The sequence below is a fragment of the Ursus americanus genome, chromosome 12, assembly GCF_024610735.1.
Source record: "Ursus americanus isolate L20-20 chromosome 12, mUrsAme1.1.p, whole genome shotgun sequence".
NCBI classification, from domain to species: domain Eukaryota; kingdom Metazoa; phylum Chordata; class Mammalia; order Carnivora; family Ursidae; genus Ursus; species Ursus americanus.
Window position 1 is genome coordinate 3966444 of NC_142138.1, and position 26754 is coordinate 3993197.

Below are 26754 nucleotides of genomic sequence, written 5' to 3' on the forward strand. Positions count from 1 at the left end.
TAAGCATCAGACTCTTGGTTTCAGCTCAGGTCATGATCTCAGGGTCATGAGATTGAAACCATAATGGGGCTCCACGCCCAGCACGGAGTCTCCTTGAAGATCTCCTTGCGTCTCCTTCTGCCCCTCCTCCTTCTCTCTCTTTTTCTCTCTCTCAAAGAAATAAATCTTAAAAAAAAAAACAAAACAGGAGAATATGTTTGCATATCTGATAAGTACCTAAAATAAGTAATGAACTCTTACAACTCAACAATAAAAAGACAATCCAATTTAAAACTGGGCAGGGGGCCTGGAAGGCTCAGTTGGTTAAGCATCTGACTTTGGCTCAGGTCATGATCTCAGAATCCTGGGATCAAGCCCTGTGTCAGACTCCCTGCTTAGCAGCAAGTCTGCTTGTCCCTCTCCCTCTGCTCCTCACCCTGCTCATGCTCTCTTTCTCTCTCTCGAATAAATAAAATCTCAAAATAAATAAAATTTAAAAATAAACAAAATAAAATAAAAATGGGCAAAGACTCTGAATAGTCATTTCCCCAAAAAAGATATACAAATGACCAATAAGCATATTAAAAGGTGCTCAACATCATTAGTCATCAAGGAAATGAAAAGCAAATCAAACCAACCATGGGGCGCCTGGGTGGCTCAGTTGTTAGGCATCTGCCTTCGGCTCAGGGCGTGATCCTGGCTGGGATCGAGCCCTGCATCAGGCTCCTCCGCTGGGAGCCTGCTTCTTCCTCCCCACTCCCCCTGCTTGTGTTCCCTCTCTTGCTGGCTGTCTCTCTCTCTGTCAAATAAATAAATAAAATCTTTAAAAAAAAAAACAAAAAACAAAAACAAAACCAACCACAATGGAATACTGCTTCACCTCCACTTGGATAGTAATAAAAAAAGATATGATAATAACAAGTGTTGGCAAGGATGTAGAGAAGCTAGAACCCTCATATATTGCTGGTGGGATTGTAAAATGATACACCATTTAGGAAAATAGTTTGGCAGTTCCTCAAAAAGTTAAACATACAGTTATCCTATGACCCAACAATTCTATTCCCAAAAGAAATTAAAACATATATCCACACAAAAGCTTATACCTCAATGTTCATGGCACCATTATTCATAACAAAAAGGGAAACCCAAAAATGTAACAACTGGGGCACTTGGCTGACTCAGTCAGTACAGCATGTGACCATTGATCTTGAGGTTGTAAGTTTGAGCAATGCATTGGATGTAGAATAAAAATAAAATCTTTTTTGAAAAAAAAACTATAACAACTAGTGAATAGATGAGCAGAATGTAGTATATCCATATGATAGAGTATTATTTGGCCATAAAGAGAAATGAAATACTGATCCATGCTACAACACACATGAACCTTGAAAACCTTATGCTGAGGGAAAGAAGCCAGTCACAAAAGACCACATATTATGATTCTATTTATATGATATGTCCACAATAGGCAGAGAGATAGAAAGCAGTATTTGCTTAGGGCTGGTGGGGGGAGGGGGATTGAAAAGTGATATTAAAGGGTACAGGGTTTCTTCTGAGATCATGAAAATATTCTAAAATTGACTGGTGATGGTAGCCCACATCTGAAAATATACTAAAAACTATTAAATTTAATTTTACACTTTAAATGGGTGAGTCATGGTACACCTGGGTGGCTCAGTCTGTTAAGTGTCTGCTTTTGGCTCAGGTCATGATCCCAGGGTCCTGGGACAGAGCCCCGAGTCAGGCTCCCTGCTCAATGGAGAGCCTGCTTCTCCCTCTCCCTCTGCCTACTTGTGCTCTATTTCTCTGTCAAATAAATAAATAAAATCTTTAAAAAAAAATAAAATAAATGGGTGAGTCATATGGTATGTGAATTATATCTTACCAAAAGTGTGAAGAAAAAAAAAGACAGAAAGCCTGCTATGAGAGCCCCCAGTTCCAAAATACTGAGTCTCTTCAGGGACACTGCTGACACTCTTGTCTTCAAGGCCTCATCAGGCAGCTATGGGCTCAAAGCTTCCTTACTAAGGTTAGCAATGCTACTTGTTACTTACTTGTTGCCTTCCTTATCACAAGTTAGCAATGTGAACTTGTCTTGATGTTTCACTAAAAATGGCATATTTATCACAAGGCTATAAAACTGCAGTAAATTATACTCCAACTCCTTCACAATTTTTCAATTCTAACCTCTACGTCCATAGGTAATGGGGAGTAGGTGCTAGAAAACCACTCACTACTAAATAAAGTTCTAAATAAAACTATGCTAAAATACTAGAAATAAAAAACTTAAGATTTCAGTTCTCTGAGTTCTTTTGTTGCTAAGTATCCTGATGATATATTAATAATATGTTCAAGGGACAACACAAGCGGTGACAATCTATAAACCTCTGCAATTACCACCCTGATAATGTATCAAAGAAACATTAATAAAGCAAATTCAATGTAATATTTAATCTTTAAAACCAAAATAACAGACCTGATTTTAATCACATAATGTGCTACCTTAGCAACATACGGTGTTTATGAAATAAAACAGAGTCACCAACACAAAGAAAAGTAACATAAAGGAATAGATGACATTTAGCCTCTGGGTTATCAGTGCGGTATCTCTTGGTATTTCCCTGCCCAATTCTGATAGTAAATGAACAAGTACAGTGGCCAAGGCCTAAAAAGGGTGTGGTAACTATGCTCAGACTCCTCAGTCATGATAGTTACCCATCTGGTAAGCCATCTAGACAAGTGCAGACATTGGCCCAGAATCCAGAATGGAGATCAGAGGGAGACAGTAAGCATCAGACGTGATCTAGGGACTAACTGTAGTGGCAGACGTTGTAGTTAATTAGTCCACTAATCTAACTATTGTGAGTCCTCAGAAAAAGAAACCAAACAGAACACCGAGAAGTTGTTCCGACATGGTGTGAATTTACTATAAGGAGTACAGTGACCAATATTCCCTTCAAGACCAGGGCATTCATTCCTCTAACTGCTTGGAGAGTTCCTCCAACTCCAGGATGCTAGCAGCTCACAGCTAAGTTCTCCTCAACAAACTGCCCTCGACCAAGGTATCAGGGATTAAGTTCTCTGAAAGCAGGCACGGCGAAGGAGTTTAAGATGCAAGATACTTAACAGAGGGGCGCCTGGGTGGCTCAGTTGGTTAAGCGTCTGCCTTTGGCTCAGGTCATGATCCCAGGGTCCTGGGATCAAGCCCCACATTGGGCTCCCTGCTCAGTGGGAAGCCTGCTTCTCCCTCTCCCACTCCCTGCTTATGTTCCCTCTCTGTGTGTCTCTCTCTGTGTCAATTAATAAATAAAATCTTAAAAAAACACAAAAAAGGATACTTAACAGAAATCGATACCTATGAAGGAAAGGCAACAGAAGCAGGACCGAGAAGAAGTAGTCAAACTACAATGCAGGCCTGACAATCAGGTACGGCTCTCGGAGCAAGTATTGCCTGTCAAGGAGCCCCATGTTAGGATCTTTTAACCCAACCTTGTTCAGCCATTTGGAAGCTGCCCCTAGAAAATTGTGATCTTAGGTAAAGCAGCTCTCTGTAACTGAGACAGACCTGAACCAGGTGACAGCTGGAAACCACCAGCTGAAAGCACTTCCTATAAAGCTGGAAAGGGAAACTACATAGTTTCATCTCCAACTCTACCACAGAAACTGCCCCACCCAAGACTATGCCTTCTCCCTTCAGGTCAACCCACATCTAATTCCAAATAACACTTAAATATCATACTAGCTCCAGCGTTCCCAAAAGGATTGACTAAAGTCTCTGAGGCAACTCCATCAGTTCAATCTCTCTGCCCTCCAAATCTTGCATCCCTTACTCCATTACAAGTGTTGTTCCTCAATAAACCTTCTGCAAGCCAATCTCCATCTCAGAGTCTGCTTCCCAGGAAACACAATCTAAAAAACCAAATTCCATAGAAAGATTCAATAAAGAAGTAGCTATGGCCCACTCTGTTCAGTAACCTCATAGGCTGTTACTTTATTTCAGCTAGTGCAAATCATTAAACTTCAGCTGTCTGTGGCACAATGATGTCAAGCCATCATTCTACTGAAACAAACAAACGACTTACACAGCAGCATTTAGTAAGTAGCAGAAAAAGATGAATATGTCAGAGATGCCAAAACTGAAATATTTAACTAGTAGAAGTAGCAATAGCAGAGCTGTGTTATTTTTTTTTAAAAATAAAGTATTCTATTCATAATCTGAAAATGGGTAGAATAAAAGAAGATACTGAATCACATTCACCCATATTATATATCAGGGCTCAAAAGCAACAGAAGAATTGCAGAATTTTTATCAAATAGAGCAGATTCTTCTACATAAATAATTAGTGGCTCCTGAACTTACTTGAGCCATGGATCCCTTTGAGTATCCAATGAAAGTTATGAACTGTCTTCTTTGAAAAATGTCCATATATGGGGTGCCTGGGTGGCTCAGTCGGCTAAGCATCCAACTCTTGATTTTGGCTCAGGTCATGATCTCAGGGTCGTGGGATCAAGCCCCACTTTGGACTCGTGCTCAGTGGGGAGTCTGCTTGATATTCTCTCTCTCTCACTCTCCATCTGCCCCTCCACCCCCACACTCTCTCTAAAATAAATAATCTTTCTTTTTTAAGATTTATTTATTTGTCAGAGAGACAGGGGGTGGGGCACAAGCAGGGGGAGTGGCAGGCAGAGGGAAAAGCAGGCTCCCCTCTGAGCAAGGAGCCCAATGTGGTACTCAATCCCAGGATGCGGAATCATGACCTGAGCCGAAGGCAGACATTTAACTGACTGAGCCACCCAGGTGTCCCAAATAACTAAATCTTTAAAAAAAAGAAAAGAAAAGAAAAAGAAAGAAAAGAAAGGAAAGGAAAGAAAAGAAAAGAAAAATTTCCATATCCATTTGTAAAATCTGAAAATAATTTCAGGAATTCATGGATCCCTAAAAGCTATTTATAGATGCCAGGTTAAGAACCCCTGACCTAATCAGGTTTATAAAAGTAAGATGACATTTCTCTAAATCATGTTAACTTAAAGCCTAAAAATGCTTAACAAAAAAAATGCAACTGAAAAAATCATATTATCTATTACTTATTTTAATTATATTATTATACAAGAAATACATAAATAGGTTGTCATCATAAAATGATTCAAGCAATACGGATTAAACGAATTTTCCTCTTGGTCACCACTCATTCCCCTTCCTCTTCACAGAGATTACTTATCAGTTCTGTTCAAATACTTTTAAATTTTTCAATGCTTTTTCAAAAACTTATGTACTTATTAAAATGTAGAGAATTATTTTGGGTAAATATGCTAAGAACTAGCGTTTAAAAACAACAAAGGGGGTACCTGGGTGGTTCAATCTTTTAGGCGTCCTGTTGATTTTGACCCAGGTCATGATCTCGGAGTCATGGGATCTAGCCCTGCATTGGGCTCCGCACACAGAGGGGAGATTCTCTCTCTCCCTCTCCCTTTGCTCCTCCCCCACTCTCTCAAATAAATGAATACATCTTTTTAAAAAATAAAAAATAATTTTAAAAAATAAAACAACAAATGATAGATACTGGTGATTTTCCTAACATCAGCAAATGGTAGTACTGTGGAGTTAACAACTTTTCATGTAACTCTTTCCTGAATCCAGTCTATCCATTTAATTCGATTTGACCCACAAGTTCCAAATCTGATTTGGAACAACCTATTGTATAAGTCAGTCAATAAATCAATTCAACCAACACTACTAAGCACATTCTATGTAAATCACTGTACTAAATGCTATGGAGCAATGGTTCCCAAACATTTAAAACTGGACAGTTCATTAAAATAGAGATTCCTAAATCCCATTCCAATCTTAGTTAACTAGAATTTCCAAGGGTCGAAGCACAGAATCTATATTTTTCCAAAGCTCCTCAAGTGACCTGAGTAAAGTGTAAACCAGCCAGTGCTGGAAATCACTATTATGAAAGTCACAGGGGGTGCCTGGGTGGCTCAGTCAGCTAAGCAACCCACTCTTGATTTGACTCAGGTCATGATCTCAGGGTTGTGAGACTGAGCCCCACAACGGGCTCCGCACTCAGTGTGGAGTCTGCTTGAGATTCTCCCTCTCCTTCTCCCACTACCCCTCCCCTGACTAATGTGTGTGCACGCGCTCTGTCTCTCAATAAATAAATAGATAGATAGATAGATAGATAGATAGATAAAATCTTTAAAAAAAAAAAAAAGGAAGTCACAGAAATGAACAAGATAATGTTCACAATTCATTTCCACAAAAACCTTTCATACTTAAAAGTATGAAACTAACTAGGTGTGGTGCTAGATGCTGAATTTATTGCAGGATACAGTCCTTGCCCTGGAAGTACCTGCAGGAAGGGAAGATAATACCTGCAACAATTAAAACACAGACTGAAAATGCAAAGTGTGGTCTGTCCCCTCACTAACATGTATGCTCCATGAAAGCAGGACCTTTGTTTTATTCACTGCCATGTCTTCAATGGCTAGACCAGAGCCAAGAACATAATAGGTACTCAATTGCTGATCAATGCGTAGGACTAAAGTGGAAAGAAAGTTCACTTTTAACTAAGTAGATAAGGAAATGGCACTTTTTAGAATAGAGGTACAGAGTCTGCTTCTCCCTCTCCCTCTGTCCCTCACCCCTGCTCGTGCTCGCTCTCAAATAAATCTTTAAAAAAAAAAAAATAGAGGTACAGACTATTTTAAGAGGCAAGGAAGGAGAAAAGAAAGAGAACTAAGATTCAAAATACCCCTAAAATGTGTAAGAAATTCCAGGTTGACTTTGAATACATTAACACATTTAACTGTAATATAAATTTTCTGAGACAGTATTGTGTCTCCATTTTTTGGATGAAGAAACTGAAACACAAAAAGGTTAAGAAACTTGTCATCCAAGGTTATACATCTGAAAAGCAGCATAATGTCTTCAAGGTTCATCCATGTTGTAGTATGTATCAGGATTTTCTTCCTTTTTTAAGGCTAAATAATATTCCATCCTATGTCTACACCACATTTTGTTTATCCATTAATCTGTCGATGGGACACTTGGGTTACTTCCACCTTTGGCTAGTGAGACTAATGCTGCTGTTGAACAAAAGTGTACAAACATCTATTCAAGTTCCTGTATTCGATTCTTTTGGTATATAGTCAAAAGTGGAATTGCTGGATTATATGGTAATTTTACGTTTAATTTTTTGAGAAACAGTCCACAGCATCTGCACTACTTTATACTCCTACTAGTGATGCACAAGGGTTCCATTTCTCCATATTCTCACTAACACTTGTTATTTTCTGTGTTTTGTTTTCTTTTATATGTACCACCCTAATGGGTATGAAGGGATGTCCCTTGTGGTTCTCGTCTGCATTCCACTAAAGATTAGCGATGTTAAGCATCTTCTCATGTGCTTATGGACCATTTGCTTACCTTCTTTGGAGAAGTATTTATTCAACTCCTTTGCCCATTTTTTAATCAGGCTGTTTGTTTTCGTTGTTGAATTGTAGGAGTTCTTAATATATTCTGGACATTAATCCTTTACCAGACATGCTGATTTTCAGTGGCAGTAGAATAATCATTTAGAAATATCTAACAGGCAAATATACATGCTGATCTTGAATTCCAGAGGGAGAAACAACAACATAGATTTAAAAGTTATATTATTTGCACAATGACATTTATAAAGTGCTTCCACATATATTCGTTTAAAATCTCACAAAAATCCTGACACTTTTACAGATGAGAAATCTAAGGCAGATCTCCTGACTTCAAATACCAACATTATTATTTGGAAGTGCTTCATGGAGGCAAAAGGAAGCTGGCCAAGCTGATTAAGTTGTGGGCCCCTCCCCAATCCTCCACACAGCTCAAATTTTCTGCTGCAAAAACTGAAATACCATCTAAGATTTAATTTGAAAATGAGTAGAACTGCTTTAAAGAGAATTTAAACCACTACATTATATGATGCTATCTTGTGTTCATAAAACAGTAATTAAAGCTATAGAAATAAATAAGATTGCTGAATTAGAAAGTTTGGGGCAGGGCGCCTGGGTGGCTCAGTCGGTTAGGTGTCTGCTTTTGGCTCAGGTCATGATCCCAGGGTCCTGGGATTGAACCCTGCACTGGGCTCCTTGCTCAGCGGGGGGGGGGGGGGGGGGGGGGGTTCTCTCTCAAATAAATAAATAAAATCTTAAAAAAAAAGTTTGGGGCAAAAAGGGACATCCTATTTTTGTGGGATAAGAGAAAAAAGAAGGAAGGCAGAAAGAAAGCCAGAATGGTGAAATAAAACTAAAATCTAAGAAGTATTTCAAGAGGAAGATGCAGTAGACTACAGAAAATTCTATCAGAGGTCGTGAAGGATGAAGACCAGAAAAGGCTACTGTGTTTGGCAGTCATGAGGTCACTGGTGACCTTTAAGAGATCAATTTTAATATAGTGAAGGAAAGCACAAGTCAGACTGAAAAGACTTCAGAGGTGGGAAGAATGTTGAAGAAGGAAAGGTAACAAATACAGAATACTTTCAGTAATTATATTAATAACAACAAATATTTACATAGCACCTAATAATTGCTAGGCCCTGTTCTAAATATTTTACCTAGTAATTAATTTATCCTGAAGGGCACCTGGGTAACTCAGTCGGTTAAGTGTCCGACTCTTGATTTCGGCTCAGGTCATGATTTCAGGGTTGTGCGATAAAGCCCCACCTCAGGCTCAGCCCTGGGCATGGAGCCTGCTTAAGATTCTCTCTCTCCCTCCCTCTCCCTTGCTCAAGGGTACGCCCATGGTGCTCTCTCTCTTTAAAAAAAAAAGATAATTTATCCTTGAAACAATGGTTGGTATCGTCATTCTGCCCATCCACAGCTAATGAAACAGACATAGCAAGGAGCCAGAATTCTGAGACTACCTGCTGCATAGTCCCTGCATATATGTGATAATATGTAATATTATCATATTGTATAATATATATCCTACGTCATATTAGATAATATATCAAAAGATATATATGGTAGATATTTGCAAATACATATGGTAGCAAAGAATATAATAACATAATATTGAGTGAGAGAAAAAAATTAGCAAGATTATTTTTTTGCAATAGGGAACCATAACGTGAGAAAGAATTTTATATTGCTAACATCAACATGTGTACGTGATGCTTGCCAGTCATGTCAGTTTATCAGGTGTTGACAGTCTGGCTTTTCCTGAATGTATTAATGCTGCGGGCTTCCATTCAATAAAACCATGAATGAATAGAGAAAAAAAAACATAATTATCTCCAAGGCTTTCAAAGACATAATACATTTCCCTGTTGCTTACAGACCACCGATAACAGATAGACCAAAATCCATTTTGCTGAATGGTTCTATCATATATCTATACCTAAAGGAAGCAATACTTTTTAAAAAAACAAAGGAAAAAGGGGGATTATATGAAGAGAACAAAGGCATTCTAAAGACAGAAATCTGTAAAATTTATTCTGAGTAAAAAGGATTAACAGCTGGTAATATTTCTGTCATCTTCCTGCCTGCCAATGTTACTCCTTTGAATCATCATGGACTAGAGTATTACAGGGCATAGAAATGTCAATACAGAAGAAATTTCATGAAGGGTTAATCTAACTTATAAGCAATAAATGGTGCTTTCAAACTTTATTGTAATCTTAGACATAATTTCAATGTTTCTTATAATTGGAATTATATCAAAATAGAGCAATACATTCAGCTGTCCCCATTTCTTCAGTTAATCACTTCCTACTCTTTGCCTCCATAGTAACTACCTCTATTATTATGAAACATTGTGTTAAATGTCATTTTACATGTGTATCCTACACTAAACTATGTACTCCTTAAATATAGAAATTATGTTCTATATGGCACAGAACATTACAAAATGTTATATAAGTTTCACAAATGAATAAGTGAACAAACATGAAGAAAATCATACGTTGGCATTACATTTAGACAAGCGTCTTTTGATGGTGATAATGACAAAGAATTTATACACTTTTGCATAAGACCTTTCCAAAACACAGGCACACAGTCTTTAAGTGGTAAGAGAATAATTTTCCTTAAAATCCATTAATAAACCTAAAGATTGGTAAAACAAAATGGATTGAAGTAGAAACGAAAAATGATGTGGTCTGTAGCATTTGTGTAATAAATATTACATAATGTTTTGATTGCCTGCAGTAAGTTTTAAAACACTGATAACACCAATATCATTTTTCATAGCAGTGTTTTAACCTTGGCTGTACATAAAACTATCTAGGAACTTTTTAAAAATTCTGAAGTTGAGTCCTCATTTTCAAGTAATTTGGAGTGAGTTCTGGATGGACACTGTCTGCCCAGGTGATTTTAATGTGAAACCGAGGTTGAAACCCACTATTCTTTCCTTTAAAATCAAATTTTTGAAGTATAATTTATATTCGATAAAATTTACCAATTTTAAGTATATGAAATTCAGTAAGTTCTGACAAGTTAAGTACAGTCATGTAACCACTACCATGACCGTGATATAGAACATTTCCATCACCCAAAAAGGTTCTCTCATACCCTATTACCCCGCACCCTAGCAACTACTGACTTTCTTCCTGTCACTATAGCTCTGGGCTTTATAAAATTTCATATATGTGAAACTGTGCTGTATATACTCTTTTTGATCTAGCTTCTTTTATTTAGCAAAATGCTTTCTATTTTTTTATTTTTTAAAGATTTTATTTATTTATTTGAGAAAGAGAGAGAGGGAGAGCACTGAGCTGAGAGGAGAGGGAGAAGCAGGCTCCTCGAGAGCAGGAAGCCCAACGTGGGGCTAAATTCCAGGACTCCAGGACCAAGAACTAAGCCGAAGGCAGACAGATGCTTAACTGACAGCCACAGAGGTGCCCCTAGCAGAATGCTTTTTAGATTCATCCATGCTTCCAGGCTATCAATAGTCTGTTCTTTTTTATTGCTGAATAGTATTCCACTGTATGGATATACGATTTATCTATTACCCATCTGATAGGCACTTGGGATGTTTCTATTTTAGGGCTATTCTGAATAAAGCTGCTCTGAATATTTAAGTACAAGTCTTTTTATGAACAGATGTTTTCATTTCTCTAAGTAAATATCTAGGAATAGGGTTGCTGAATCTTATGATTAAGTGTATGATTAACTTTATAAGAAACTGTTTTTCAAAGTGAGTGTATCATTTTGCATCCCTTATTTTGCAACAGTTCTTAGTTGTTCCACATCCTTGCTAGCACTGATACTGGCAGCCTTTTATTTTTAGCCATACTACTGTGTGTGTGTGTGTGTGTGTGTGTGTGTGTGTGTGTGTGTGTGTGTGTAGTAGTAGTAGTAGTAGTAGTAGTAGTAGTAGTATCTCCTTAGGTTATAATTTGCATTTCCCTAAAGACTAAATGATAATAAGTATACAAACAACTGTTCTTAATAGCAAGAAAAGCACTAGGATTAACGGTATTTCATCTTTTGATTCAATAGTCTACTTTCAAAGAAGGTAACAATGTTATATCGCCTTGCATACCACATTCATCACTCCATTATAACGGGAAACAAACAAATGACCAAAAAAGATACACATAAAACTTCAAAAATTGGTTTCAGAGAAACTCTTAGAGTCAAGTACCCACTCAGTTTATAACCCCCTACCTACATAAAATGGCAACAACTGTAATACTTAGACACTTAGGCTTTAGTGTCCAACTTGGATTTATGCTCTAAGGTAGGCAAATACACAATATTTTGGAATGAGGTCCACTAAAAACAGGTGAACAGTTATTTATTGAGCCTTACACAAAACAAGTGACTAAATATTCAATGAATGAGGGGCACCTGGGTGGCTCAGTCAATTAAGTGTGGGACTCTTATTTGGCTCAGGTCATGATCTTGGGGTTGCGGGATCGAGCCCCACATCAGAATCCACCCTCAATGCAGAGTCTGCTTGGGATTCTCTCTCTCCCTCTCCCTCTGTCCCTCCCGCCATTCTTACACATGCACTCTCTCTAAAATAAATAAAATCTTTAAAAAAAAATTCAATGAATGAATCAAGAACTAGTTAATATGTTTCCAGGGTGTTTTTTTAATCTATGTAATATTTTAAAAATCAGAAACATCCAGAAATTACAAATTGCCAGTATATCTCCTTGGCTCCCATTACATATAAATCAATGAAGGGATATGTCTATACTACATAAATATAAAAGATTTATATAACAATTTACTCATTTATTCAATAAACATTTACTGAACACCAATTTATAGCATATCACATTATACATTCTAAGGGGGAAACAATTTTTTTCAATACTGAAAACCTAAAATTAATCAGTTGGCTACATATGACATGAAAAAGTATCAGAGTAATTTAGCATATGATAATATAATGTTAAAGCTAGTATTAAAATGAGTGTGATTTCACTGGCATACTAGTTCAATGATATGCTAAAAGTGGCCAAGGAGCATGCTGCCTGTATCAGGAAAGAAGCCTATAAATAAACTACAAGGTGGAAAATTCACATAAAAGTGATCTGGAATGGAAACAGACGCCTGGGTGGCTCAGTCAGTTAAGTGTCTGCCTTCGGCTCAGGTCATGATCCCAGGGTTCTGAGATCGAGTCCCGCATTGGGCTCTTTGCTCAGTGGGGAACCTGCTTCTCCCTCTGCCTGCCGCTACCCCTGCTTGTGCTCTCTCTCTCTGACAAGTGAATAAATAAAATCCTAAAAAAAAAGTGATCTGGAATGGATTGTAGTCTATTTCCAATATCAAACACTAATTCTAAACCATATAACTTGGGGTCTGGAAACAGGTTAAGACAGGTTCATATGCTTTCAGGGTTACCTATTTCCAAAGGCAAGTTATTAAGGGTATGCATTAAAAAATCCCACAGTAATCTGTTCATCCATGCATGTATATCCTGAGTGCTGTACTGCACAGCCATCATTTTTTATAAAAAATGACAGGTTTAACCTTTAAATAACCACCTACTCACCAAAAAAGTTCCACATGTACTAAAAATACTAAATAATATCAATCATGCAAATTGAATCAATTAAATTGAAATAATCCTTACCTAATAAAATGAATGTGGTGATTTCTAATTTAAGACATAGCCAATGAAGAAAAGTTTAAGATTCACATGAAACTCTGTTACACAACAAGAAATAAGTATGAGAAGCTGTTATGAGTTGAATTGTGTCCTTCTAAAAATGGTATGTTGCAGTGCCTAACCCTCAGTACCTCAGAATGTGACCTTAGTTGGAAATAGGGTCACTGCACATGTAATTAGTTAAAATGAGGTCATACTGGAGTATGGTAGGCCCCTAATCCAATATGACTGTTATCCTTATAAAATGGCCATGTGAAGACAGAGACACATAGGAAGAATGCCATGTGACAACAAACGCAGAGATTAGAGTTCTGTGCCAAGGAATGCCAGCAAATCCCCAGAAGCTAGAAAAAGCAAGGAAGGATTCCCCTATAGGTTTCTGAGGGAGCGTGGCCCTGCCATATCTTGATTTCAGACTTCTGGCCTCCAGAATTGTAAGCCAACAAATGTGTGTTGTTTTAAGCCACCCAGTTTGTGGCAATTTGTCACAGCAGCCACAGGAAACTAATACAGCATTTTTAGTATCTCTCTTACACATACATTAACTTACGGACATATTAATGCCTTGATTTTTTTTTAAAAATTATTTTCTAAGGTATACTATAGTAAACTTGACTTTTTAGGCATAGTTCTATATATTTTAACACATTTACATATATTCATATAACCATCACCATAACAGAACACTGACAGTTAATGCTTTAATTTTTAATAGTCATTGTTGAAACAAGAGAAATGAAATTGTTTCACATAGGCATAAATAAATTTCTAGCCCTTTCACTTCAAAATTTAGAGTTTGTACTCACTTTGAATAATATATTTTTTAATTCCTAAAATAGAGATAACCTCTAAAATAAAATCCAATATCTTTAGTTTATTCATTATCTTTCAAGTCTAAAGCTCTAATTACTGAATTCTACTCCTGAAATTGATAGTGCCACTGTATGTTAATTAACTAGAATTTAAATAAAAATTTTTTTAAAAATCTAAAAGCTCTATCTTTGAGAAAATCACCTCAATAAGAATTCATCTAAAGCTTTCATTTGAAGAAAATGATAAGTCACCATTCTTCACACAAAACAGATGGCCAACATAGAAGATACACACATGTAACATTCATACTACTTAATGCTATCAGTTTATTAATATGCACAAGTATGAAGTTTCCAAATATCCTCTAATACCACATGAATACTAAAAATTCAGGCTTCACTCTTTTCTTTTTAAGTTTTATAACGCTGATAAGTCCGTTCTTAACCTTCATTATTTAACAAACATTTATTAAATATTAAGATGTTTGTGTGATGTGTTGGGGGCAGGTGGAAGGAGAGAACTCATTGCTAAAAAAAAAGTAATGTGATTTTAAAACTTGCTAAATTTCTACTTTAAAAAATTTTACCACGTTTCCCTTAAAGGTATGCAGCTATCTTCTGTGCTGGAACAGCTTAAATGTAAATTCATTTTTCCCCACATGAATTTTATTATGATTTTATAACTCTTCTGACTTACACACAATACTATAAACCTTTTTAGGTGAGGATATCTTTTGTTTCCCCCAAAACACAGATCAAAACAAATTATATATAAAAAGCATCAACTGTAATACTTGTCACAATGCAGTTCACAAAAGTTGTACTATAGAAAAACTTCATAGTTTATTGATAATGTACAAGTACTCATAATTATAAACTTATTACTTGATATCAAAGCTATGAATAACTTCCTGAAATGGATCTTGTAATCATTATTGTCTTTGTAATTATACTTCTTCCATGTAAGGTAGTACACAGCATTGTGGCTCTCGTCTTGAAAACATCCAAGGACAAATTATACTCACTAGAAAATGTGCGGACTAAAAATATGGGGTTTTGTTGAAGTCAACTGTCATAATCTATGAAAATTTCTGGATACATATGTAAATTATGATATATGAATATATATGATATATAATATATATAAAATATGTATAACAATATATAAGAATTTATATAATTAAGATATACCAGCATAGTAGGTCCCTGAATGCTCTTACCTGATTTTTTAAAATCTAAATATCCAAATAAATATTTCTACATTTAAGAGAGAAAAACTGTTAGTGTTTAAAAAAACACAATTGAATTTATTTTTAACAGCATTTCTGAGATATAATAGGCATAAGAAAATGTACTGAACCAAAGGAATTGAACAGCAAAAGGAATTAGTATAAGGTGACTATCCAACAACTGCAATCTCGGTTCAGTGACAGAGCATTGTCAGACCATCCAAAGACCCCTGGGTACTTTCTCTTAGTCATGTTAATGCTTCTTTCCCCTGAATCAATCCAGATTTCCCTGAGAAGTCACAAACCTACTTAAGTTTTACCAAGCACAGATAAATTAATTTAAAATATGATGAACTGCAAAAAAAGGGTCAACATCTTAAAACTATTAGTAAATTATAATCATCCCATTCTTATACCATCTGCAGACTCCTGAATAAGTATTTTTTTCCAAAGTTTATACTACGGTTAATTTCCATGGACTTCTTAAACAGGTTAAAAATGCAAATATCTGAGAAACAAACTGAGGGCTTCAGAGGGGAGGGGGGTGGGGGAATGGGATAGACTGGTGATGGGTAGTAAGGAGGGCACGTATTGCATGGTGCACCGGGTGTTAAACGCAACTAATGAATCATCGAACTTTACACCAGAAACCAGGGATGTACATGGTGACTAACATAATATAATAAAAAAAAATTAAAATAAAAAAAAAGAAAGAAAGAAAATCACCAATCTAAAAAAAAATGCAAATATCTAAAACATCTGAACTCTATCACCTTCATAATACTAAGAGATCAGAGTCTAAGTCTTTTTCGCACAGCTTTAAATTTACAGATGTCCATGAAAAGACTAATTTACAATTTTCCCTTTTTAAAAGGAACAATACTTCTGATTCAGTACTGTTATGTAGAAGAAATGTATCCTTTGAACATAACAGCTTATAGTTCTCCCATTTGTTTACATCAAGCTGGGAAAGTTCCAGTTCTGATTCAAAATCTGATGTTTTCTACAGAGTACTTGCTTTTCAACAAGTCCATGACTTCCCATTACCAGATTCCAGTAATCAGAAGTTACTGAACGTAATATACCTACCCTTTGCACAAATCTTTTTGCTATTGTCTATTTTCCTTCAAAATTTTTGCTTTGTGTTGTGCTGTTTTCTTCATTTTTAAAAATTTACTTATTTTTATTTTGAGGTCTTTTTGTTTTCTCCATTTAAATCTCCTTATGAATCCCTTCCTTAAAAGAATATTATTATAAAAATACCCTAACCTCCTTTCCTTTATAAACCATCAGCCTTCAGTAACTTCCCAGTTCTGAAGTTACAACTATGGCTTACCAACATCAAGGAAATATGCAGCATTTTTAAAATTAGCACCACGGAGTAATTAAATTGAGCTTGAAGTTACAAACTGAAAAATATGATTACTATCTTCCTATATACAAATCATTTCCTCACTCATCTCTTCTATAAATAGTTTTATAAAATACTTTCTATAAAACCTTTTATAAAACCTATCATCTAAATTAAGTCACGTACTCACATTTTAAGTTTAAAAGATGAGGAATGAGTCTTAATTTCATATAATAAAAGGTGATTCATGCCAGCATACAGAACTCGAAATGCTACAGAATAGAATATCCTTCTCTTCCACGCTCATTAGCATAAATTAAGGTTAAGAAAAATAAAGATTACACAGCTCATGGATCTCAAGTAGCATTACCTAAAAGTAAGTAATTCAGTCTCCTACCTTTATCTATGAAATCCACGGTAAGAATCAGAAAATGTGCTTATGTGTCTTTTCTCCAGACCCCAAACTATCATATAAGAGCTCATTACCCCAATAAGCATGCCGACTATCATATCATGAAAGAAAAATATCTGATTTAAACATGACCTGCATCACCCACAAAATCTGATTTCATTTTGAATTTGACATTATAATCACTTACAAAATATATACCTCTTTAAAACTCTTCCTGTCCTTCATTTGCCCCCTCAAGTTTGAAAATTCTTTCAAATCCATCCCTTCTATAAAACGACCACTTAAATTGACCTTTCAATTTAAAATATTTTAAACAAGAATCTTAAAAGTTAACTGATCTAAACTCCTACAAATAAAGTTTACAGACTAATAGAGAAATGCCTACATTCACCTTCATGTTTTCAATATTTCAGTACTCAAGCTGTACACTTTAATTATCTGAATTATTCAACTCATTCTTTCAAAAATATAAATGCACAAAGGGCTAGCTAGCCTTTTCCAAATAAAACTTTCTCAATCCACTGTCACTGTATTCTGAAACAGGATAAATTTAGATAAATTTACATTTCACATTTGCAAAAGAAATTGTGGTACACTGTTGTTTTAAAAAGAAACAGAAGATTCAATGATTCTCAATAACCAGAAGTAGATTACTTATATGAAACACCACAATGCACCACTCTTCGAAAGAAAAAAAATTCAAATATATTAGTTTTACCTGGGTAAAGAGAGCTAGATGTTTGGCATGCCTGTGTATGTGTTCAGTGCTTGTTTAATTCTAAAAACAACCTTTCTCCAACCTTTCAAAAATGAATCTTTTTTCAATAAATATGAGCATATACTGTACAATAAAATGCATAATGTGCATGTCCAGAATGCTACAATAACCCAAACAGAAAAAAAAATCAGTATTTTAATTTTCCACACAGCAATTCAATGTTAAACAATGTCATTTTCCCCCTTTCTCCCTAACCATTCCACATATCAGGTCTACTACTGTATTTGTGTATTTAGTAAGATTAACAAATTGACTAGAAGATCCGGAGGAGTAAAAGAAAAAGAAATCATTTTTCACTTTCCCACCAACCAAAAGATAAAACAAAAGCAAATTCGAAGACTTGTTAAATGAGAAGCATTTGAAAAACCCAACGTGACCAGCTTTTGATTTACCCTAGTCTGACAAGGAAGACAGACCCCACCCCCACTCCAGATTGTGTGGCTTTTTTTTCCTCGGGTGGGGGTGTGGAGAACAGAGCTGTCACACTTCCATCTTCGGTTATTGTTAAGTCCGCAGCCTAGATTCCCAAGTACCACTGGTCCAGGGGAAAAAAATATTAAAGCGGCTAATTTTACTTGTTTGAAATGCACAGTATTTTGTTGATGTTTTTTTCTATTTTAAAGTTAATTATACCCAGCTTCAATCTGCTAAGACTACAGATTGCCTTTGACAGCCTGTCCCTCAAACATTCCCTGTAAGATGCTTGCTCCAAATTCACTAAGATTTCTCTTCTCTCCAAACTTAAATTAGAAAAACGCATTTCCGAAATTATTTCATCCAAAAAGGCATTCCTCCCCATCCTTTTGCCTTTGATGTGGGGTGTACAATTAAGAGTAAAAAAGAGATCTATTTGCTCTTGGAACAAAAAGAAATGGGGTAGAGGGCGAGAGGGGGGAAAGAGCAGCAGTGGACCTGAATGAGATGTTGAGAAAAGTTTTTTATGTGACTAGTGTGTCCTTCGGCAGGGGAACAAGAGTTGGGCAGAAAGCCGGAATCTCGGCCACGGGCTCCCGCAGAGAGAAGGCACCTGCGGAAAAGAAGGCCAGGCACCAGAGAGGAGCCGGGCTAGCACCTACCGACTTGCAGCACGTTCTCCACCGAGCCGCTGTCCAGCAGACGGATGCCCCGGCGGAATGGCAGCCCCTCGCCGCCGCCGCCCGCCGCTCCGGCCGCTGTGCCCAGCCCGGGGGACGCCCCCGCCGCGGCGGCCCCGGGGGCGGAGCCGGTCGGAGCGGCGGCCCCGGGGGGCGGCGGCGGCCCCTCCTCGGCCGGAGAAGCCCCCGCGGCGCCGCCAGCCGCTCCGGCGCCGGGGCCGCCACGGTACTGGAAACTGGAGTACATGCAGATCTCCCGCTCATTCCGCGGGAAAGACCAGTAGACGATGCGGCGCTGCACGGGCTCCGGGATCCGCTCGAAGCGCTCCTCCACCCTCTCGTACGCCCACTTTTCCGCCACCGTCTTGGCGGCGCAGTCCAGCAAGGACTCGGGCTGCAGGTGGGGGCGGGCCCCGGGGGCCAGGCAGCTGCCGCCGACGCCCCCCACCCCGCCGCTGGCCGCCCCGGGCGAACCGCGAGGGTGGTGAGCCTGCGGGCTGGGCCACGAGCACAGGCGCTTAGCCGGAGAGACCGGCGACGGCGAGAGCAGCTCCTCTCGCTCACCTCCTTCCGCCATTGCTGGGAACTGACTGACTGAGGCGGCGGCGGTGGCGGCAGCGGCGGCGACTCCGACTGCGGCGGAGACCCCGGCCACGGCCACGCACCCCGCGCAAGCGCCCAACTGCGGCGCTGGGGGGCGGGGCGAGCAAACCCGCGAGCCGGCCGGCCCGAGTGGGGAGCCTGGGCCGGCCCGGTGCGCGCGCCGCAAGGGCCGGCGAGGGCGGCCTGAGGACGAGCGTAAGGCGGCGCGCGCTGTCCGGGCCGCCACGGGCTGGAGAAGGCGCGGGAGCGAGCGCCGGCCGGGGGCGCGCGCCGGGCGCAGGCAGTCCAGAACGCGCGCTGAGCGCTTGCGCGGGGCCGACGGCCACCTAGGGGCGAGGAGCGCCGGGCACCATTGCCGGCTAGCGCGCCTCTAACCCACCTGCCGCCTGGCCAAAGAGGGGTGGACTGTGTGGCCAAGTGAAGTGGCCAGGCCGCGAGCCCTCGGAGGAGCGGTCTCCGTGAAGTTCTAGGCTTGCGGGGCACAGGCAGAGAGAAGTTCAAAATCAGGCTGCTGTGGTAGAATTAATGAGACAGGAGACGGTCACGGCCGAGCAGAGGAGCCGGCAGAAAGATGCTGGGAAGACACTAGGAAAAAATCGGTAAGTTCGAGTGATGGAAACTTACCTCACGCCACAATAATGCAGAATAAAGTCTGCGGTCCCCTCCAGGGCCGGGCAAAGTTGCACTAGCCGGTGACTGGACAGTGGGGCGCCAAGATCTCCCGTTGCATCCTAGGAAACAAAACAATTTTTTGTGTGGCTTTAGTAGTATTCTCTGATCCCCTGCCTCCAGTCTAAATTAGGTCTTTCATGTTTTCCTCACTTGGCTCAGTTTTTTACACCTTTGTATTACTTATAACAAATTGCACACATATTTTTATATATTTGTGTAATGTCTGACTGCCCAACTGAGTGTAAACTCCATGAGAGCCGGGATCATTTCTATTTTCTTCACTGTAATTTATCCTCAAGTGAGTGCTCGAGAATGGCAACTTCACCGCTAACTCCTCCATAAACAACGCTGAGTTGTAAGCGGCAGTCTGTTGCTTAGTCAAGAAAAACTCATTCAGATTTGCTGACAGACCAATCTCCACAACTTTAAAATGTTCCAAGAACTATATCATGAGTTCCTTTAATTGCAGTCTCCCTTTAAAATGAGCGAGTTCTAGGGTATAAAGTAAGAATAAGAAGAGAGTGAATGATTGGAGACAAGCGAGCCAAAGTAGTTTGGTTTTGCTATAACCTCAGAATTAAAGAGCACAGGCTATAGAGGCAGAATTGGTTGTCAATCACACTTCCTACTTGTACCGTGCTAGTCATTGACTCACTTAAATGATTTGTAAAAAGAAGCTAGTAATAATGCCCATGTAACTGTTGTAAGAATTACAAATATTTCAAATTGAGTGTTTATTTATGTAGTACTCAATATCTGTTTATATCTGAAAATGGATTTATATCTATAGATATCTGATTTGGTTGTTGTGAAAGAGCATAGTCTCTACTCCTTAAATCTGGTACCACAAGTATAGACTTCCAAGGCACTTGCTCTTTTCCTTCCTAGAACTTATAGGTTTTTTTTATGGGTGTGTGTGTATTTCTTTAATGCCTTTCTCCCTGACTAGCCTACACGTATGAGACATGTAACAGCAGAAACCACTTCTATGTAAGGAAGGGCCTATCTCTCTCACTTGCCATGATGCTTTACAAAAGGTACTTGCTTTTTGAATCAATGAATATGTTACTCTGATTTAATCAACTGCTGGTAAATATGGTTAATAGAAGTTGGGACATAGGAAGAAAAGTTACTTAAACATATTTATTAAAATTTAAGTTTGATGCACGCCTGGGTGGTGCAGTTGGTTAAGTGTCTGACTCTTGGTTTCGGCTCAGGTGGTGATCTCAGGGTAGTGAGATCAAGCCCTGCGGAGCCCTGCCCCACAAGGGGCTCTGCTGAGCACTCAGTCTACTAAAGTTTCCGTCTCCCACTCCCTCTGCCCTTCCCCACCTCGTGCTCTCTCTCTCTCAATTAAATAAATAAATCTTAAAAAAAAAAAAAAAGAGTTAAGTTTGATGCTTATGAGTTTGATTTAACTAGGTGCTTTTTCCTTATTTTGAGGACATTAAACAATACAGAAAAGTACACCAAAAAATATAGAAAAGTACAACAAATAACATAACCTACACCCATATTCTCACCATTCAGAATTAATAATTATTACTTAATATATCAAAAGTCCACTTTAACCCCCTCATATAGCATTCCCAGGAGCAAGTACCACCTTAGTTTGCAGCCCATGTTTAAATTATGTGTAAATGTAACATTGTTTTATGTGTATCTTAAACAATTAAATGGTATCACACTGCCTACCATCATACTGGTACCCTTCTTTTTCCTGTGCCTATTGATACACAAACATCTCACTCATTCCTTTTAAATGCTATAAAATATGCCATCTTGAGAGTATATCACATTTTATTTCAAAACCTACCTCCACCACTTGTTAGCTCTACATAGCTTAAAGAAGTGACTTAAACCCTCTATGCTGCAGCTTTCGAATTTATAAAATGGGAATAATAAGGGTTCTTATCTAATAGCTTGTTTTGTGATTAATATATGTGATTGAGTGGAATAGTACTTACCACATGGTAAGTACTCAACAACTGTTAGCTAATATTTATGTATGTATTTCGCTAATGATGGATATTTATGGGTTTCCTTTTTTATTATTAGTTATTATTACAAACAGTACTTCAATGAACATTCAGTGCTACAATGAACGTCTTTGTCTGGATCTCCTTGTGCATATATTCTAGAATGTCTTCTTGGGATATAGCCAGAATGGAATTACTAATCATAGGATAGAAACACTTTCAGTTTTGCTAAATGTTGCCAATTTTTGTTCCAATGTAGCTATACCATTTATTAGTTATTAATGTGGAGTAACAAATAACTTGAAAACTTAGAGGTTTCAAATAACACTAGTAATTATTATCTCTCACAGTTTCTACAAGTAGGGAATTTGGGAACAGCTTGACTATGTGGTTCTAGCTCAAAATATCCCATGAATTTGACATTAGATGTTGGCTAAGGCTGCAGTCTTCTGAAGGCCTGACTGGGACTGGAGAATCCTTTTCCAAAGTGGCTCGTTCATGCAGCTGGTAAATTGGTGTTGGCCCTTGGCAGGAAGCCTCAGTTTCTCTCCATCTGAGCCTCTGCAATGGGCTATTTGAATATCTTTATGACATTGCTGGTTTTCTCCAAAGGAATTAAGAGAGAAAGCTGGAAGCTGCAATGCTTTTTATGACCTAATCTCAGAAGCCACACACCATCACTTCTACCATATTCTCTTCTCTCAGAACGGTTCTGACTCAGTGTGGGAGAAGACTCTACAAAAGTGTGAACACCAAGGAAGAGGCAAGGATCACTGAAAGGCATGTTGGGTATTGGCTACCACAACCAACTCCCACCAGCACTGAGTAAGAATACTATTTATTTCCCTATATTCTCACCAATATGCAATATGCAATATTGTCAGACTTGATAATTTTTAACAACTTGATTAACAAGAAGTGTTTTTGCTTTATTTTTATGTGGTTACTGGTGAGGTTGAGGATCATTTTACATATTTTGGGCCATAATTCATCCCCTTCTGTGTATTGCCTAATTACATCTTTTTTTATCTATTGGATTGTTTAATATTTTTTTGATTTGTAGTACTTTATATGTTCTGGATAGAAATTCTTTGTTATGTGCATTGCAAATATCTTCTTCCAGTATGTGTTTTGTCTTTAAATTTATTATGTTTTTTATTGTATTTTGCTATACTGAAATTTTAAATTTTGATGACATCAAATTATCTAACTTTTCTTTTAGGTTTTGCACATATATATTATTTAAGAAAGCCTTGCCTAGTGTGTATTTCCTTCTAGTAGTTTTGAAATTTTTTTACTTTTTGGTCTTTTTTTCCATGTGAAATTCTTTTTCTTTCTATGGATGTAATTTTAATTTTTTTCCTATGGGGAGAGTTGGTAATCGCTCTAAAACCATTTGTCAAATAGTTCAGCCTTTCCTGAATTGATTTGTGATATACCAAACTGTCTTATATCCATAGATTCGTTTCTGGGCCTTTTTTTCTGTTTCACCTACCTTTTTATCTCTTCCTATTACAACAATATGTTTTCAGTTAATAATTTAATTTGGTAATATGTAACTTTGGAAATTTGGAAATGTTTAGATAACTGGTAGGATGACTCTCCCTTCTTTGTCCTTGTTTTTCAAATTTGTTTTAGCTATCCATGCACTTTCTTATCCTTTCATGTTGAACCTTATAATCAATTTTACTATGTTCCAAAAAAGTCCCACAGGGATTTTTTTCTTGGAATTACATTGAATTTCTAGATTAACTTGGAGACAGCTAATATCTTTATAATTCAGTCTTCATAAATGTAGTAATCTCTTCATTTATATGGGTCTTCTTTACCAATCTTTTTTAAAAAACTAAATATTTTATTAATACTTATATTTATTTTGTGGTCTTAGTGATTGCTAGATCTTTTCCAAGATACCATTAAACAAGAAATAATTTCACTTCGGGTAGCTTAACATCCAGTTAGTAAGATAAGATGAAACACAAGTAAAGTTAAATTTAACAGTAAAAGACCGAAAGATTACAAAAAAGCAATAAGCTTCAGAGAATTGTCAGGTAACTTGAAGAAGCAGTGATTATTTTGGGAATCAGAAAAAGGATCACTTTGAGTAGAAATTGTGAGAGGAAACTCTACTGTAGTCTTCTTTCATCTAGATCTTGGAAAATAAGTAGGATTCGAACACGCCCAAAGGCTTAGGGAAAGAATTTAAATTGGGTTGAACTACTTCAACAGAAACTCAAAAGCTTTGAAAAGTACAAAACATTCTAATGGAACAGTTTTTTTTTTAATCTGTTTGGCTATAAAATTGGGGGAAAAAAGATTAAAAGGGTCTTTGAAAGCCAAATTATGGGTAATCGTAAATGCCAGGTAAGGAGTTTGAAGTTGAGTATACAGAATGAGCGATGGGAAACCAACGTTGTTAGACATCTATATAGCATTATAAAATTATAAACTGAATATAACCTATTTTCTATTTTTTCACATCTTTCCTCCCATTAGTCTGTGCTTTGTACTTAGTACATAATAGAGTCTCAGTAAACATTTCATGAATGAGTGATTGACCTGGCTATAATGTAGAGAATCTATTTGAAGGGGAAAAATGCAAGACATCGAAAATTCTTAGGAACCTATTCCAATAATCTGGTCGTGAGGTAGTTGTTAGTGGCCTCAATTCAGATGACAGTAGCAAAAGAAAAATTTCTCTAAATAAAGTGCTTCTATAAATAAATAAATAAATAAATAAATAAATAAATAAATAAAGTGCTTCTGCCCTATTGTTCCTGAAAACTGATAAATGAATATTGATTAATATCAACAGTATACTTTAGAGTAGCAGGGTGATTTTTTTTTATAGATTATGAAGCTACATTTTGTGTTTTCTGGTATTTTTGCCATTTTGAAAGAAATAAAATAAATAAGCCATTATTTGTGAGGCATTTTAAGTTAAATATAGCAAAGCATACCAAGTTAGTTAAGACAGTCTGGCCCTGACCTGGGACTGGGGATTGATAGAGCAAGCTCCCAAAAGATAACGAAGCAAGGACATCTAATAATAATGATATTTAAAATTGATACAGTGCTTTACAGTTTTCAGCTGGGAAATAAAGCAGTGTTGAAGAAAATTCACTGAGTTGTGTTGACCAAAAATACTAATTTAATACTTATTTCAGATCAAAATTAAAGCCCAAAATCCTGCTTAGTAAACTCTGTTATTCATCCCTAACTGATCAGCACCTTTACCCACATTTTACCTATAAGAAAGGCTCAAAAAGTTGCATCTTAATCAAGTTCAGCAGCAAGTGAGTGACAGAACTCAAATCCATGTTGTTGAATTCTGAGCCCAGTGAAATTTCATTTCTACACATACTTGTCTCGCCCAAGAGCCAAAGGATTCTGTAAGGATCAAAGTGAACATATATTCTCTCTCCTGGACAGGGACTCAAATTTGGCCAGAAAGGACCTCTCAGACTGATTCACTTAAAAGGGAATAAGCAATTAGATTTCTCAGTGAAGCTTGAGGACCATTCCATTGGCTATAGTCAAATAGTGAAACTTAAGGAAAGAAAAAGGAAAAAGAGGGCAAGAGCAAGATGAAGGAGATGGAGAAGGGAAGAAGGAAAAGGAAAAGCAGCAGTGACTTAGACTATAATACATTGGAAATATCAGCAGGTGGAATAATTATGAAACATAAAGTAAGGCCTTGTTGATAGGTGGCTTGTGTGGAGTAAATACAGAAGTCAGTAGTGTTATTGAGAGCTATGTGAGGCCATTGTTGACACCTGCCAGTTCTTTTCAAGATTAGTTTAAACACTGGTTCAGATTAAAACAATATTGGCTTGTTGGTGTTAACGTTATTGTTCTATTCCCTTAAATACAAAAGTCAATGTAGAGCTTAGAGTCCAGTTTGGGAAACAGACATTAAACAAACACATAAATATATAAATACAGGTGGTAATAATACGGTGTATAAGACATCTGTGAATATGTAAAATGTGTTTGGAACAGCAAGTACTCTGTGTTGATTGGAACACCAAGACTGTGGTGAGAAGTAGCAGAAAAAGACTGCAAAGGAGACTTGAGAGACATAACACAAAACTTTAAAATGCTAATTAAAGAATCTGAATTCTCTTAGGTCAGCTCAAGGAAGTTGAAAAGGATGTTTTGAGAAGGAGAGTAACGTGATAAAAGGCAGTATTTCAGGAAAATTAATCAGACAGAAGTGTGCAGGATGAATGGGGAGGAGAGTAAGAGTCTGGAGGCAGAAGATGAGTTAGGAGGCTACGGCAACATGTGAGATGGAGATGACAAAGTCCTGTAGAGGGCATAGGCCATCTAGACCTAGGGGCTGAAGTCCAGCCTGCACTCCATTTGCCCAGCCCTGCATCTAAAGGGTTGTATCTGGGTACCTTTTTCTATTTCTCACCAAGAGGCCATATAAGCAGTGACTCCAGTCCTGTGTTACTCTGTTTGAGCTCTCCTCTAGTGAGAGAACTGACCCATTTCAAAGAGACTGTGGGAGTCTAAAATACTTCTTTTACAGCATTGCAATGTCCAGAGTGAAAACAAAAATATCAAAATCAATGACCAAGAAGAATATATAACATCTTACAACAGCTCTTTTGATGTCAGGAAAATTTTGAGCCAACCTTAAAAACAAATCTTTAAAGTTGCATTTATGAAACATCCTCAACCTCTCGGGAATGGAACAAAAATCAGCGCTGAGATGAGGGTGAGGGGCAGAGT

General features: G+C 37.7%; 1 protein-coding gene across 1 annotated transcript in view; it reads right to left on the bottom strand.

Annotated features, from left to right (window-relative positions):
- The window catches only part of ZSWIM5 (zinc finger SWIM-type containing 5), a 198221-nt gene extending 178745 nt beyond the window's left edge, over positions 1-19476 (bottom strand). Inside the window, exon 1 of the mRNA XM_045799696.2 lies at positions 18743-19476. Coding sequence (XP_045655652.2) covers positions 18743-19337 — 595 coding nt within the window. The 5' untranslated portion in view covers positions 19338-19476. The remainder of the gene's footprint in view (positions 1-18742) is intronic.
- Positions 19477-26754: the final 7278 nt, after the last annotated feature.